The sequence below is a fragment of the Ranitomeya imitator genome, chromosome 1 (assembly GCF_032444005.1).
Source record: "Ranitomeya imitator isolate aRanImi1 chromosome 1, aRanImi1.pri, whole genome shotgun sequence".
Classification (NCBI taxonomy): Eukaryota; Metazoa; Chordata; class Amphibia; order Anura; family Dendrobatidae; genus Ranitomeya; species Ranitomeya imitator.
The window spans coordinates 1,116,619,091-1,116,636,682 of record NC_091282.1 but is presented as its reverse complement, the minus strand read 5'-3'; the positions used below and the strand labels follow the sequence as shown (position 1 = coordinate 1,116,636,682).

The following is a 17,592-nucleotide window of genomic DNA, read 5'->3' as shown; positions in this document are numbered from 1 at the left end:
AGCGAATGTACTCGTTGCTCGGGTGACTTCCGAGTATTTGTTAGTGTTCGGAGATTTAGTTTTCATCATGGCAGCTGAATGATTTACAGCTACTAGCCAGCTTGATTACATGTGGGATTCCCTAGCAACCAGGCAACCCCCACATGTACTTAGCCTGGCTAATAGCTGTAAATCATTCAGCTGCCTGCGATGAAAACGAAATCTCTGAACACTAACAAATACTCGGAGGACCCCCGAGCATGCTCTGGAAAACCCGAGCAACGAGTACACTCACTCATCACTAAATAGGATCTATTTATTTGATAAAATGTCTTCAGTTTGTCTCCTTTGCAGCTGCAATCACATCTGTACAATTTCTTTTGTCCAGGCAAAAAAACAAATAAAATATACAAAATTTCAACCATGGAAAAGAGAGGTGGTCCCAAAAGGTTCTGAGGAAACTGAAAAACACAAAGCAAATAAATATGTGCCAGGACTGAAATCATAGCAATAATTAATTTAAAAGTATTAGTTTTATGGAGTGCCAGACAGTATTGAGTATCATTTAAACTGCGCAAACTTTGGTTTCCATTTTAGATACATTTTTGCTCCCTTTGTAATGGATCTGTTTTTTTGTTTTTTTTATACAACTGGCCATGTGATCAGAGCTGTACCAGACACCTGTGCGTTTTGTCGCTGCTGTTTTTATAATGATTAGATTTGCCCAGCAATATTTTTATATAATGCCGTTTGTAAAAAAAAACCAAAACATTTCCCTGTACAAATCCCTAGTTAGACCGCACATGGAGTACTGTGTCCAGTTTTGGGCACCGGTGCTCAGGAAGGATATAATGGAACTAGAGAGAGTACAAAGGAGGGCAACAAAATTAATAAAGGGGATGGGAGAACTACAATACCCAGATAGATTAGCGAAATTAGGATTATTTAGTCTAGAAAAAAGACGACTGAGGGGCGATCTAATAACCATGTATAAGTATATAAGGGGACAATACAAATATCTCGCTGAGGATCTGTTTATACCAAGGAAGGTGATGGGCACAAGGGGGCATTCTTTGCGTCTGGAGGAGAGAAGGTTTTTCCACCAACATAGAAGAGGATTCTTTACTGTTAGGGCAGTGAGAATCTGGAATTGCTTGCCTGAGGAGGTGGTGATGGCGAACTCAGTCGAGGGGTTCAAGAGAGGCCTGGATGTCTTCCTGGAGCAGAACAATATTGTATCATACAATTATTAGGTTCTGTAGAAGGACGTAGATCTGGGTATTTATTATGATGGAATATAGGCTGAACTGGATGGACAAATGTCTTTTTTTGGCCTTACTAACTATGTTACTATGTTACTATGTTATATTTCTTTATTACCGTATGTTGTTCTCGGTGATACGCTCGCTCGATTACTTTCCTGCTAATTTTCCCTGCTAAGTTCTGTGTTTCTTTTTCTCCACCATGTTTTTGAGGATCGACCACAGGTTCTCGGTGGGATTGAGCTCTGGGAAGTTTCCTGGCCATGAACCCAAAAAGTTTTATTCACCGAGCCACTTAGTTATCACTTTTACTTAGTGACATGGTGCCCCATCATGCTGGAAAAGTTTTGTTCATCACCAAATTGTGAGAAGATGCTCTTGGAGGATGTCGAGATACCATTCTTTATTGGTGGGAGTAAACACTTGGATGAAAATCAACCCCACATATGAACGGTCTTGGGATACTTTACTGTTTGCAGGACTCAGGACTCATGGTAGTGATCACCTTTTCTCCTCCAGACAATCATTCTGGTTGTCCCAAACAGTGTGAAGGGGGCTTCATCAGAGAACATAAGTTTACCACCAGCACGGTGGCTCAGTGGATAGCACTGCAGCCTTGCAGCGCTGGGGTCCTGGGTTCGAATCCCACCCAGGACAACATCTGCAAAGAGTTTGTATGTTCTCTCCGTGTTTGCGTGGGTTTCCTCCGGGCACTCCAGTTTCCTCCCACATTCCAAAGACATACTGATAGGGATTCTAGATTGTGAGCCCCATCGGGGACAGTGATGATAATGTGTGTGCAAAAACTGTAAAGCGCTGCGGAATATGTTAGCGCTATATAAAAATAAAGATTATTAAAAAAAAATAAAAAAATAAAGATTATTAAAAAATAAAGATTATTAAAAAAATAAAGATTATTATTATTATTACCACAGTCCTCTGTTGTCCAATCTCTATACTTCCATAAAAATTGGTTCTGCTTTATTAGCACTTTTATTGGCACTACTATATTTTTGTCTACTTTTTGTTGCATATCGTATATATATTCATTTATTAAATCTATTGATAATAATTTAGTTCTGTTTTGCTGCTATACTTTACATTGGATTTGCTTTCCTTCACTTCACCACACAAGGGTTCTCCTTTTTTTAATCTGTACAGACTCCGCTTTTAGGGTATGTTCACATTGCATATTTTTCCATTGTTTTTGAGTGGATCCGTTCAAAAAAATATAAACAACAGCACTAACAAAATAATGAAAAGAATGGTCCTAGTAAATTGTGTGGGAAACGATTTGCTGCTATTGTGTCTTGGCTTTTGAACATCTTTTAAAGGTTCAAGCATTTAAAAGAAGTAACAATTGCATTTTCCTGGTGTTTTCCTCTATGAAGATGCCCAAAACTTTTACAATCAAAGTCAAGGGAAGGCTAATGAGATGCCCAGAAGACGCCATTTTCTTCAAAAAACTCTAACACTTTCCATACTTTGGATTTGAAAAAACGTCTAATATGCGCCAATAAAAAGACAGCCAACAAACTGGAAAAATGCTTGCATAAAAAAGCTGAAAAAGCGCTGAGGAAATAACCAAATAAAGCCTAAAAAGACAGTGGAGGTTTACTAAACTCCAGAGAAAAGGAGCAATTCCTGCAGCATCTTTTGCTGGAAAAGCGAATGATTTTGACTACCGGAAAAAAAAGCCATTATGTATGTGTACACTTACCCTATTTATGATTGTTTTTATCATTCTTTTTATATTTCATTGTTCTCATAAATATTAATTATTCTTTAAGACTGATCCCTGCTTGCTTGTTTCTATTGGTGATATTTCAGTGCTATGATACAAGTACGGGGCTTTATAAGTGGTGTTTATATAGTAGCTGATAATTATAATTTTAGAAAAATTAGGTTCTTAGCTGTTGCACCAAAAATAGTAATAATTAAAAAATCGCTGGAGGTTTTTCTTCATATTCTAAATTTAAGCCTGGTAAGGTGTAAAAGCATTAAGACCCAGTCTCTTTAAAAATAGTGACCGAGCCAAATTTTTGAAATCTGACCAGTGTCACTTTATGTGGTAATAACTCTGCAACGCTTCAACAAATCCCAGTGATTTTGAGACTGTTTTTTCGTGACACATTATACTTTATGATAATGGTAAATTTAGTTCAACATTTTTTGTGTTTATTTATAAAAAATATAAAAAATTTGAGAAAAAGTTAAAAAATTAGCAATTTTCTAAATTTGAATGATTATCCCTTTAATCCAGATAGTCATACAACAGCAAACCATTAATAAATAACATTTCCCACATGTCGGCTTTACATCAGCACCATTTGTAAAATGTTATTTTATTTTGTTAGCATTTTAGGAGGTTTAAAAATGTAGCAGCAATTTTTCATTTTTTCAAAGAAATTTACCACATTTATTTTTTTAGGGACTTATCCATGTTTGAAGTGACTTTAGGGGTCCCATATTTTGGGAAACCCCCAAACGTGATACCATTTTAAAAACAGCACCCCTAAACATATTGAAAACTGCTGTCAGGTAGTTTATTAACCCTTCAGGTGCTTTACAGGAATTAATGCAAAGTGACATGACAGAAATGAAAATGTGTATTTTTACCACCTAAATGTTGCTAACTTCTAAACAGATTACTATAGCCGTCAGACTCTAAGGCCGCTATTTGGTCATGAATTGCCATCGCAAACATCAGGACAACAAAATCATGATCTAAGTGCACCAATTGGGATAAAGAAGAAGCCCCCACACTCTGTTAACCATTTATAATGAAGTAGTCACTATTGACAGCAGCATCTAAGGGGTTAAACAGATTTGGACGGTGCAAATACTGATCATGGCTGATACAGCAAGTTGTCAGCTATAGTGTACAACCAACAGATGCTGGATTGTCATCTGTATGGGGAGGCTATTCTCTTATATGTCAGGTCAGTTAAAAGGCGTATTGGCGGTCATTAAGGGGTTAAACCTTGCTCACTTGTCATGAAGTAATCTTGTATGGCTAATTGAAAAGCTCTCAGTACAAACAGTGCTCCATGAAGAAACTGCAGATTTAACCATCTTCTTAAGGGTAAGATAATCCACCTCATTAACTGCAACTTTTGGCTAAAAGCTGACAGCAAAGACAATTCCATGTCTACACTCCGAACTTCAGATCCAATTTAAATGTTTAGAAAATTTGATGGTTTAAAAAAAATTGACAAATTCTTGCGTCATTATAATCTCTTACAACTGGCGTGTCATATAGATGTATCTAATGGACTGAAAATTTGTTCTGTAAAACAGAAGTGCCATTTAGAAATGTATAAGAAAAAAAAGCTGTAGACCACTTATCGAATATGCTATTGAACTTTCTACAATGGAAGATCCAGCCTGATCACCTAGATGGGGCTGTAATGGCAGCGAGCACATTATTCCTGCATGCGCCATTCAGATGAATGTAATGTTCTTTAAATTCTAAGTGATAAAAGTGATCCTCTGATTCAGAACAGGGAACCAGATTGAGTACGATTCTCAGTTTTAAAAGACCATCAGCATTCTTAGCTTTTAGTTGGTAAAGTTTAACACTTTATCAATTTGCAGGACCTCTAGTGGTTAAAGCTGATCTTTGAAGGTCTAAGGTTTGGTACCCCACAGTTGGCTTGATACTAAGTGACTTATTTTAGCTGGTGACCAAGATTGATGACCATTTCCTGCTCCTTGGTGATAGTCTAAAACTATGTTCACACTGCATTTACAATATGCATTTGGTGTATGTGTTTAGAACGCAAATTTAACTACTACTATACCTGTCATGAGAAGCCTAGGTATACTTTTTTTATAACATGGAAACCTTGGGTCTATGTATGCCTTGCACTGCTTGCAGAATGGAATACATCAAAGCCTTCCATCAGAGCTTTACATTTGGAAATTCTCATGATGTATACATGATTTGATCATGATATGAGTGGAGCTTTATGTCAGGTCTATGTATTAATCAACATTGAATGTTATGGGTTTCTGCAGTACTATAAATCTTCAGCTTAATGTTCCCAGGGCAGTGTAAGAAAAAACATACTTATCAATCAGACGGATGCTACTGTTGTGCATCCCTCCCACCGGATCTTCTGGCGTGAATATCTGACAGGGGTGTCAAGTGAATACTGATCTTTTGCGGCTTTCACATTTCCTATGAACAGTTTGGACAAAATGTGAAGGCTGCATTGGTCATGTCAACTTCCACTGATCAGCTGCAGTGGTTGCGTGATCTCCATGCTGGATGTTGATACCAGGGAACCATTGCATTACAGACTGCAGAGGAGTATTACTGGTGGGAAGATGAGTAAAGTTTTTTTTTCCTACACTGTTTTTGACCATCTGGGATGTGTTCATGCTTGTGGTTTTTTCAGGAGTTTTTGGAGCAGAAACTCTCCAAAAAACCAAGAGTAGTTCAAAGACCACGTTTTGATAGGAGAATTTGAGAGTTTTTCCATTAAGAGCTCACAGAAGAGAAACCCTTCGGAGAATATATTAATTTTGGAGCGTTATATAAAGTAGAAATATATATCATGTGTTATTTTTTTTACAAACCCCGTTAAATCTCTCTCCAGAACCTCATGCCGGATTCAAGATTGCGTTCAATATGTTTGATACAGACGGGAATCAGATGGTGGACAGAGAGGAGTTTTTGGTGGTAAGTTTCATACTTCTTACACCATATTGTGTATTTTGAACGCTATGCTATGCACTTGGCAGAAATGTATACAGGTCCTTCTCAAAAAATTAGCATATAGTGTTAAATTTCATTATTTACCATAATGTAATGATTACAATTAAACTTTCATATATTATAGATTCATTATCCACCAACTGAAATTTGTCAGGTCTTTTATTGTTTTAATACTGATGATTTTGGCATACAACCCAAAAAACCTGTCTCAATAAATTAGCATATTTCACCCATCCAATCAAATAAAAGTGTTTTTTAATAACAAACAAAAAAACCAACAAATAATAATGTTCAGTTATGCACTCAATACTTGGTCGGGAATCCTTTGGCAGAAATGACTGCTTCAATGCGGCGTGGCATGGAGGCAATCAGCCTGTGACACTGCTGAGATGTTATGGAGGCCCAGGATGCTTCAATAGCGGCCTTAAGCTCATCCAGAGTGTTGGGTCTTGCGTCTCTCAACTTTCTCTTCACAATATCCCACAGATTCTCTATGGGGTTCAGGTCAGGAGAGTTGGCAGGCCAATTGAGCACAGTAATACCATGGTCAGTAAACCATTTACCAGTGGTTTTGGCACTGTGAGCAGGTGCCAGGTCGTGCTGAAAAATGAAATCTTCATCTCCATAAAGCATTTCAGCCGATGGAAGCATGAAGTGCTCCAAAATCTCCTGATAGCTAGCTGCATTGACCCTGCCCTTGATGAAACACAGTGGACCAACACCAGCAGCTGACATGGCACCCCACACCATCACTGACTGTGGGTACTTGACACTGGACTTCAGGCATTTTGGCATTTCCTTCTTCCCAGTCTTCCTCCAGACTCTGGCACCTTGATTTCCGAATGACATGCAAAATTTGCTTTCATCAGAAAAAAGTACTTGGGACCACTTAGCAACAGTCCAGTGCTGCTTCTCTGTAGCCCAGGTCAGGCGCCTCTGCCGCTGTTTATGGTTCAAAAGTGGCTTTACCTGGGGAATGCGGCACCTGTAGCCCATTTCCTGCACACGCCTGTGCCCGGTGGCTCTGGATGTTTCCACACCAGACTCAGTCCACTGCTTCCTCAGGTTCCCCAAGGTCTGGAATCGGTCCTTCTCCACAATCTTCCTCAGGGTCCGGTCTCCTCTTCTCGTTGTACAGCGTTTTCTGCCACATTGTTTCCTTCCAACAGACTTACCATTGAGGTGCCTTGATACAGCACTCTGGGAACAGCCTATTTGTTGAGAAATTTCTTTCTGGGTTTTACCCTCTTGCTTGAGGGTGTCAATGATGGCCTTCTTGACATCTGTCAGGTCGCTAGTCTTACCCATGATGGGGGTTTTGAGTAATGAACCAGGCAGGGAGTTTATAAAAGCCTCAGGTATCTTTTGCATGTGTTTAGAGTTAATTAGTTGATTCAGAAGATTAGGGTAATAGGTCGTTTAGAGAACCTTTTCTTGATATGCTAATTTATTGAGACAGGTTTTTTGGGTTATCAGGAGTTGTATGCCAAAATCATCAGTATTAAAACAATAAAAGACCTGACAAATTTCAGTTGGTGGATAATGAATCTATAATATATGAAAGTTTAATTGTAATCATTACATTATGGTAAATAATGAAATTTAACACTATATGCTAATTTTTTTGAGAAGGACCTGTATATATAATTAGATGTGTCTTGTTACCTAAGTCCACATTAGAAGATTACACCTGCCTCGTTGATGCCAACTCTTGCTTCAGCTTTTCAACAGCTTTTTCAGTATCAAAGTTGTTCCTTCTTTAAACGTAACCACATCATAAGTTCTACTATCAAACGAAAATAAAATATGTCTTCAGTAAGTAACTAGGACAGATTAAATTGCCCAGATGTGAACAAAGCTAATTACAGGTAAGTGGAGGAACATTAAAGGGCATCCTGCCGCACAAGGATAGGCGTCCTTCTCTTTGTCTTCACACATGTTCCGATGTTGCAGGACAGATTAATGTTTACTTGCCATACCAGGAAACTGGACATTCTTTATCAGCTTCCTTTTTTGCAATGGATAATTTTTTTAACTGTATTTCAAACAGGATTGTCTGTAATCAAAGTGTAGAACTTGCCTTACATTGACATCAAAAGAAATGCTGCTTTGACTCTCTGAACAAGATCAGAGAATTCTCCATTTTAGCAAATATAAGGTTACGTGAACATATATAATGCTGTGATAGCTATTAGAATTGAACATGTCACTAGCTATGAAAATAACTTCTTTGTTTGGCTGATAATTACCGGGTATTATGTAGAAACCTCACCTTGAAGACTCAATCTTATTATCTCTTACTACGGGGAGCACATTTTGATGATGTAGACATGTAATATTGCATACTTTTAGTGTTCTACATAGCCCAAAGCTTGGTATTAGACTGCGTTTCCGAATATTGATACTATTCTCTTAACAAGCGGGAGAAGTAATTAATAAAATATTTATTTGTCATTTGCTGCTTATGTAGATCTATTACTTTACAGCAACTTCTCCATGAGTCATATTTGAAGTAGCCAGTAGTGATGAGCAAACATTCCTGCATGTGTTGTGGCTGTTGAACAGCCGTGAGACATAGTTGCTGCAGGGACTCGAATATATTTTTTGAGCACTCCGAAGACACTCGGTTAGCACATGAGCATTCTCGGAGAACACCTTATCCAAGCTCGGTCATTCATCACTAGTAGTAGTCTTTTCCTCATTAACCTTGCTGCAACAGAAAACCGCTCTGTAGGCCATGGCTGCTTGTGAAGAGCTTGTGCTCACGTATAGTGGTCAATCAGAACAGGCAGAGTTGCGGTGTATATGATATAATGGAGGGACTGAGCTTCACCAGAAGATTAGTAATAGACAGTGTTGTTACTCTGGAAGAAAAAGGAATTAAACATTATGGTGTAGACATTTCATTTGCATCCACATTACTTACATTTGAAAAGAACATTTTTCATGTCTGACAAGTCCATCATCCCTTAAACCCTGAACATGTAGGGATATTTGCAGTTATTTCCAGTATTTTCTCACTCCCTCTCATATCCCACACTCTCAAGTGTCCTAAAACTATAGATATAGGAGTTTTGAGGAGTCCACACATGAAAGAGCTACTTCAACTGGAAGTTAACATGTAGAATACGTTATGACCACTATATTATAGACGGGTACCATGTGTACCATGCATCTTGGAGGTCTGTGAGTTAAAGCTCCCATACACATTAGATAAATGTTTTGGCAGGATTGGTCAACTGTCTGTTCTCTATGATTATGTCGGAAGTATTGTCCCATGTGTCAGATATGACAGACAGTTATCCAGGATCCAGCTGTAGAAGGTCATTGCAGTTAGCTCTACAAGCACCTCTTTGATTTTTGCATCTCTGTTATGGAGTGATTTCCTTCTCGCTCTAGGACACAGCAGTTACTTCCACCTTCTGCTGCTAATTAACACACCTTTGCTGAAGGTTTTAAATACACTCAGATTCTGCAGCAGGAGGCTGATGTTAGCTCAATTTGTCTTGGTGTAAATACTATCAGTCGGCCAGTATCTTCTTGGAGCCTCTTGGAGGATTGCTGGCGAGGTCTTCTCAAGCTAAGTGTATCCCCTCATTTGTCCACCCTCTCTGTCTTTAGTTGTAGTGGGGGCTGATAAGTGCTAACCCCGTCCCCTCCCTATCCAGGGCCTATCGCTAGGTTCAGGCAGGGATTAGGTTCTTGCTTGGCGATAGGTGCAGAACCTATTTAGGGATGTTTAGAGCAGACAGGGTGTTGTTAGATCTGCCTAGGAGTCTCCACTCCCCCCTTCCCTAGCATTTTGGCTTCCCCTCTCCCCATTGTTGTGCACCTTACTTCTCCCTCACCCAGCGTGACAAGTATATAAGGAAAGTACACTTATAATGTAGTTCCCTGATGCTTTTGTTTGGCAGGAAGATAAGCCTTTGTAACAAGCTTGTGGCAGCAGCCCCCTCATAGAGAATACAGGAGTGCTCACTAAGTCGAGCCTTAATAATAACAATAATAATGATAATAATAATCTTTATTTATATAGCGCCAACATATTCCGCATCGCTTTAGAGTTTAACAGTTCATACACAAATCATAAGTAACAACATTAAAAATAATACAATAATTAAAGCAAAATAAGACGACCCTGCTCGTGAGAGCTTAAAATCTACAATAGAGCTTACAATCTACAATAATGGAGTTGTCCAGCTGTAGAGTAACTGCAGACTTGTACCCTATGTGTCTGCAGACTTGTGAATCCTCACAGAGCACTGCGCATTATGAGGATTCTCTGGCACTAGGAATAGCGGTCATCTGACCGCAAGTATGCGATCTGCATGCATGAGGTTATGTGCTGACTAGACAATTTTACTGAGCGAGGCCACATATGTCTAGTTGGACTGTGGCTGAAAGTATGTAGATAACATACTTGCAGTCACATGACCCGCCTGCTCTCGGCGCTGGCACTGGCAAATCCTCACAGTGGCCAGTTCTCACGCTGTGAGGATTCACAAGTCTGCATTCACATGCAGTCACTGCAGACTTGTACTCTGAGCCTGGGTACATTGAATAAATGGAATATAATTTTTTCCCAGTGGCTAAGAACTGTTAACTGTGTAGTGTGGGCCCGTGAGGATATACTGGTGTCGAGCTTCATATTTTTGTCGTATCATGACTATGGAAATTCCTGAATAGTTAACAGATTAATGTTGGCATTCTTCCCACACAGAAGTGTGTTGACTAGCAAAAGCCAGGAAAGCTTATAGTCTCATGCTGTAACAAATAATCCAGGGACCATGGTAGTCTGGATAGTTGCACATACCGTACTCCATAGCCTCAGATGGTTCGTTCTTCAACTTGTTTGCCTCTTTAGTGTTAAGGAAAAGATAACAAAAATATTTCAATTTTATTGACATGATGATTAGATTCATACTCTTTGATATTGCTCAAAGTAAACAATGATGCAAAATGTATTACCGGCATTCGTTTCCTCTATTGATAAAAGCTGATTGCAGGGGCTTACTAAACTAATCCTTCTGAAATACGTAGCTCATAGGGACATTTAAAAAGGGGTAGAGATCCAATGTGCCAGTCATGAGTAATCTATTTTAGAAGCTGTATGCAAACCAGCTTGGAAGAGCCTTCTGTTGTGAATTCCGTGGCAGAGCTCCCTCCTGTGGTCACAAGTGGTACTTCGGCTGATTCTCTCTGTGAGCTTCTGTTGGTGGAGGGAAGTGGTACTGCGGCTTCTGAGTTTCCTCCCTCAGGTGATCTGGTGAGGTCGTTAGGTGCTTCTCTACTTAACTCCACCTAATGCTTTGATCCTGGCTTCCTGTCAATGTTCCAGTGTTGGACTTGCTTTTCCCTGGATCATTCCTGTGGCCTGCTGTTCTGCATAGCTAAGTTCTTCTTTGCTATTTGTTTGCTATTTTTTCTGTCCAGCTTGTCTAATTTGTTGCTGGAAGCTCTGGGATGCAAAGGGTGTACCTCCGTGCCGTTAGTTCGGTACGGAGGGTCTTTTTGCCCCCTTTGCGTGGTTTTCTTTAGGGTTTTGTGTAGACCGCAAAGTTACCTTTTCTATCCTCGATCTGTTAAGAAAGTCGGGCCTCACTTTGCTGAATCTATTTCATCTCTACGTTTGTCTTTTCATCTTAACTCACAGTCATTATATGTGGGGGGCTGCCTTTTCCTTTGGGGTATTTCTCTGAGGCAAGGTAGGCTTATTTTCTATCTTCAGGCTAGTTAGTTTCTCAGGCTGTGCCGAGTTGCATAGGCAGAGTTAGGCGCCTCTAGTGTTGTTTGGAGAGGATTAGGGATTGCGGTCTGCAGAGTTCCCACGTCTCAGAGCTCGTTCTATGATTTTGGGTTATTGTCAGATCACTGTATGTGCTCTGACCGCTATGTCCATTGTAGTACTGAATTGCCTTTCATAACAGTACAGGAAGCAAAAAGTACTAATGATTCTCAATAGAGGGAAAAAAGAAGTTCTGAGACCATTTTTTTTTCTTTGCACTGTGTTTTGCCTTTTTTTTCCCCTAGACATTTGGGTGGTTCAGTACACAGGTGTAGCGATGGACATTAGAAGTCTTTCTTCATTTGTGGATCAGCTCTCGGCAAGAGTACAAAAGATTCAAGACACTATTGATCAGAAAGCTATGTTGGAACCAAGAATTCCTATTCCTGATTTGTTTTTTGGAGATAGAACTAAGTTTCTGAGTTTAAAAAATAATTGTAAATTATTTCTGGCCTTGAAACCTCGCTCCTCTGGTGATCCAGTTCAACAGGTTTTGATTGTTATTTCATTTTTGCGCGGCGACCCTCAGGACTGGGCATTTTCTCTTGCGCCAGGAGATCCTGCATTGAGTAATATCGATGCGTTTTTCCTGGCGCTCGGATTGCTGTACGATGAACCTAATTCAGTGGATCAGGCAGAGAAAATTTTGCTGGCTCTTTGTCAGGGTCAGGATGAGATAGAGGTATATTGTCAGAAATTTAGAAAGTGGTCCGTGCGCACTCAATGGAATGAATCTGCGCTGGCAGCTATGTTCAGAAAGGGTCTCTCTGAAGCCCTTTAGGATGTCATGGTGGGATTTCCTATGCCTGCTGGTTTGAATGAGTCTATGTCTTTGGCCATTCAGATCGGTCGACGCTTGCGTGAGCGTAAATCTGTGCACCATTTGGCGGTATTACCTGAGCTTAAACCTGAGCCTATGCAGTGCGATAGGACTTTGACCAGAGTTGAACGGCAAGAACACAGACGTCTGAATGGGCTGTGTTTCTACTGTGGTGATTCCACTAATGCTATCTCTGATTGTCCTAAGCGCACTAAGCGGTTCGCTAGGTCTGCCACCATTGGTACGGTACAGTCAAAATTTCTTCTGTCCGTTACCTTGATCTGCTCTTTGTCATCGTATTCTGTCATGGCATTTGTGGATTCAGGCGCTGCCCTGAATATGATGGACTTGGAGTATGCTAAGCGTTGTGGATTTCTCTTAGAGCCCTTGCAGTGTCCTATTCCATTGAGAGGAATTGATGCCACGCCTTTGGCCAAGAATAAGCCTCAATACTGGACCCAGCTGACCATGTGCATGGCTCCTGCACATCAGGAGGTTATTCGCTTTCTGGTGTTGCATAATCTGCATGATGTGGTCGTGTTGGGGTTGCCATGGTTACAAGCCCATAATCCAGTATTAGATTGGAAATCCATGTCGGTGTCCAGCTGGGGTTGTCGGGGTACATGGTGATGTTCCATTTCTGTCAATTTCGTCTTCCACCCCTTCTGAGGTTCCAGAGTTCTTGTCTGATTACCGGGATGTATTTGATGAGCCCAAGTCCGATGCCCTACCTCCGCATAGGGATTGTGATTGTGCTATCAATTTGATTCCTGGTAGTAAATTCCCAAAAGGTCGACTGTTTAATTTATCCGTGCCTGAGCACGCCGCTATGCGCAGTTATGTGAAGGAATCCCTGGAGAAGGGGCATATTCGCCCGTCATCGTCACCATTAGGAGCAGGGTTCTTTTTTGTAGCCAAGAAGGATGGTTCGCTGAGACCTTGTATAGATTACCGCCTTCTAAATAAGATCACAGTTAAATTTCAGTACCCCTTGCCATTGTTATCTGATTTGTTTACTCGGATTAAGGGAGCTAGTTGGTTCACCAAGATAGATCTTCGTGGTGCGTATAATCTGGTGCGAATCAGGCAAGGAGATGAATGGAAAACTGCATTTAATATGCCCGAGGGTCATTTTGAGTATCTAGTGATGCCATTCGGACTTGCCAATGCTCCATTAGTGTTTCAGTCCTTTATGCATGACATCTTCCGAGAGTACCTGGATAAATTCCTGATTGTGTACTTGGATGACATTTTGATCTTCTCGGATGATTGGGAGTCTCATGTGAAGCAGGTCAGAACAGTTTTTCAGGTCCTGCGTGCTAATTCTTTGTTTGTGAAGGGATCAAAGTGTCTCTTTGGTGTGCAGAAGGTTTCATTTTGGGGGTTCATCTTTTCCCCTTCTACTATCGAGATGGATCCTGTTAAGGTCCAAGCCATCCATGATTGGACTCAGCCGACATCTCTGAAAAGTCTGCAAAAGTTCCTGGGCTTTGCTAATTTTTATCGTCGCTTCATCTGCAATTTTTCTAGTATTGCCAAACCATTGACCGATTTGACCAAGAAGGGTGCTGATTTGGTCAATTGGTCTTCTGCTGCTGTGGAAGCTTTTCAGGACTTGAAGCGTCGTTTTTCTTCTGCCCCTGTGTTGTGTCAACCAGATGTTTCTCTTCCGTTACAGGCCGAGGTTGATGCTTCTGAGATTGGAGCAGGGGCTGTTTTGTCGCAGAGAGGTTCTGATTGCTCAGTGATGAAACCATGCGCTTTTTTTTCCAGGAAGTTTTCGCCTGCTGAGCGAAATTATGATGTGGGCAACCGAGAGTTGCTGGCCATAAAGTGGGCATTCAAGGAGTGGCGTCATTGGCTTGAAGGAGCTAAGCATCGCGTGGTGGTATTGACTGATCATAAGAACTTGACTTATCTTGAGTCTGCTAAGCGGTTGAATCCTAGACAGGCTCGTTGGTCGCTGTTTTTTGCCCGTTTTGACTTTGTGATTTCGTACCTTCCCGGCTCTAAAAATGTGAAGGCGGATGCTCTGTCTAGGAGTTTTGTGCCCGACTCTCCGGGTTTGTCTGAGCCGGCGGGTATCCTCAAGGAAGGAGTAATTGTGTCTGCCATCTCCCCTGATTTGCGGCGGGTGCTGCAAAAATTTCAGGCTAATAAACCTGATCGTTGTCCAGCGGAGAGACTGTTTGTCCCTGATAGGTGGACCAATAAAGTTATCTCTGAGGTTCATTGTTCGGTGTTGGCTGGTCATCCTGGAATCTTTGGTACCAGAGAGTTGGTGGCTAGATCCTTTTGGTGGCCGTCTCTGTCGCGGGATGTGCGTGTTTTTGTGCAGTCCTGTGGGATTTGTGCTCGGGCTAAGCCCTGCTGTTCTCGTGCCAGTGGGTTGCTTTTGCCCTTGCCAGTCCCGAAGAGGCCTTGGACACATATCTCTGGATTTTATTTCTGATCTTCCCGTTTCTCAAAAGATGTCAGTCATTTGGGTGGTCTGTGATCGCTTTTCTAAGATGGTCCATCTGGTACCCTTGTCTAAATTGCCTTCCTCCTCTGATTTGGTGCCATTGTTCTTCCAGCATGTGGTTCGTTTACATGGCATTCCAGAGAATATCGTTTCTGACAGAGGTTCCCAGTTTGTTTCAAGGTTTTGGCGAGCCTTTTGTGGTAGGATGGGCATTGACTTGTCTTTTTCCTCGGCTTTCCATCCTCAGACTAATGGCCAGACCGAACGAACCAATCAGACCTTGGAAACATATCTGAGATGCTTTGTTTCTGCCGATCAGGATGACTGGGTGTCCTTTTTGCCTTTGGCTGAGTTCGCCCTTAATAATCGGGCCAGCTCGGCTACCTTGGTTTCGCCATTTTTCTGCACTTCTGGGTTCCATCCTCGTTTCTCTTCAGGACAGGTTGAGTCTTCGGACTGTCCTGGTGTGGATACTGTGGTGGACAGGTTGCAGCAGATTTGGACTCATGTAGTGGACAATTTGACCTTGTCCCAGGAGAAGGCTCAACGTTTCGCTAATCGCAGACGCCGTGTGGGTCCCCGACTTCATGTTGGGGATCTGGTTTGGTTATCTTCTCGTCATATTCCTATGAAGGTTTCCTCTCCTAAGTTTAAACCTCGTTTCATTGGTCCGTATAGGATTTCTGAGGTTCTTAATCCTGTGTCTTTTCGCCTGACCCTTCCAGATTCTTTTTCCATACATAACGTATTCCATAGGTCATTGTTGCGGAGATACGTGGCACCTATGGTTCCATCTGTTGATCCTCCTGCCCCGGTTTTGGTGGAGGGGGAATTGGAGTATATTGTGGAGAAGATTTTGGATTCTCGTGTTTCTAGACGGAAACTCCAGTATCTGGTTAAATGGAAGGGTTATGCTCAGTAAAGATAATTCCTGGGTTTTTGCCTCTGATGTCCATGCTCCCGATCTTGTTTATGCCTTTCATGTGGCTCATCCTGGTCGGCCTGGGGGCTCTGGTGAGGGTTCGGTGACCCCTCCTCAAGGGGGGGGTACTGTTGTGAATTCTGTGGCAGAGCTCCCTCCTGTGGTCACAAGTGGTACTTCGACTGATTCTCTCTGTGAGCTTCTGTTGGTGGAGGGAAGTGGTACTGCGGCTTCTGAGTTTCCTCCCTCAGGTGATCTGGTGAGGTCGTTAGGTGCTTCTCTACTTAACTCCACCTAATGCTTTGATCCTGGCTTCCTGTCAATGTTCCAGTGTTGGACTTGCTTTTCCCTGGATCATTCCTGTGGCCTGCTGTTCTGCATAGCTAAGTTCTTCTTTGCTATTTGTTTGCTATTTTTTCTGTCCAGCTTGTCTAATTTGTTGCTGGAAGCTCTGGGACGCAACGGGTGTACCTCCGTGCCGTTAGTTCGGTACGGAGGGTCTTTTTGCCCCCTTTGCGTGGTTTTCTTTAGGGTTTTGTGTAGACCGCAAAGTTACCTTTTCTATCCTCGATCTGTTAAGAAAGTCGGGCCTCACTTTGCTGAATCTATTTCATCTCTACGTTTGTCTTTTCATCTTAACTCACAGTCATTATATGTGGGGGGCTGCCTTTTCCTTTGGGGTATTTCTCTGAGGCAAGGTAGGCTTATTTTCTATCTTCAGGCTAGTTAGTTTCTCAGGCTGTGCCGAGTTGCATAGGCAGAGTTAGGCGCAATCCACGGCTGCCTCTAGTGTTGTTTGGAGAGGATTAGGGATTGCGGTCTGCAGAGTTCCCACGTCTCAGAGCTCGTTCTTTGATTTTGGGTTATTGTCAGATCACTGTATGTGCTCTGACCGCTATGTCCATTGTAGTACTGAATTGCCTTTCATAACAGCCTTCATCTTCACTTGCAAATGGTTTCTGATCCAGATTTCTTATGACCAGCATATCAGATCTGTTTTCAAAGGTATAATTTTTATTTCATGGAAAAGCCATGCCAATACTATCATATGTACGAGCATGCTGACTGTGTTCACATGTGCTGTACACAAAATGGTGCTGTTTCCTGCTATAATCTGGTTTGTACATTGACTGAAACCATGACAGAAACCCTTCAAATGCCTTTATAAAAAAATACATTAGTCATCCAGTTCAGCCTATATTCCGTCAGACTAAATCTCCAGATCTACGTCTTTCTAAAGAACCTAATTACTGTAAGATACAATATTGTTATGCTCCAGGAAGACATCCAGACCTCTCTTGAACCCCTCGACCGAGTTCACCATCACCACCTCCTCCGGCAAGGAATTCCAAATTCTCACTACCCTAACAGTAAAGAATCCTCCTCTATGTTGTTGGAAAAACCATAATCTTGGGAGTAGGACTAGTGTGACATTCCCTTGTAAAGGCCATCTAGTCTTCATACTCATCTCCAGCTATCTTTGCGGTCTAGACAAAAGAGAACTCATTGCTGAAGAGGACAGACCTCCATTCCAGTCTCCATTGCTGTCCTCCATGATAACTTTGGCGTGAGGTCAATAGCTCATAGCACAATGTTGTGCAAACGCCTTCTGATGGTTTGTGTAGATACTGGTTGAA

At 41.5% G+C, this 17,592-nt stretch overlaps 1 protein-coding gene across 6 annotated transcripts in view; it reads left to right on the top strand.

Moving 5' to 3' along the window:
- Positions 1-17,592, top strand: part of MICU3 (mitochondrial calcium uptake family member 3) — a 270,957-nt gene that overhangs the window by 152,285 nt on the left and 101,080 nt on the right. For all 6 annotated transcript variants that reach the window (XM_069744421.1, XM_069744422.1, XM_069744418.1 and 3 more), the window contains exon 6: positions 5,846-5,928. In XM_069744421.1, the coding sequence (XP_069600522.1) occupies positions 5,846-5,928 (83 nt within the window). The remainder of the gene's footprint in view (positions 1-5,845; positions 5,929-17,592) is intronic.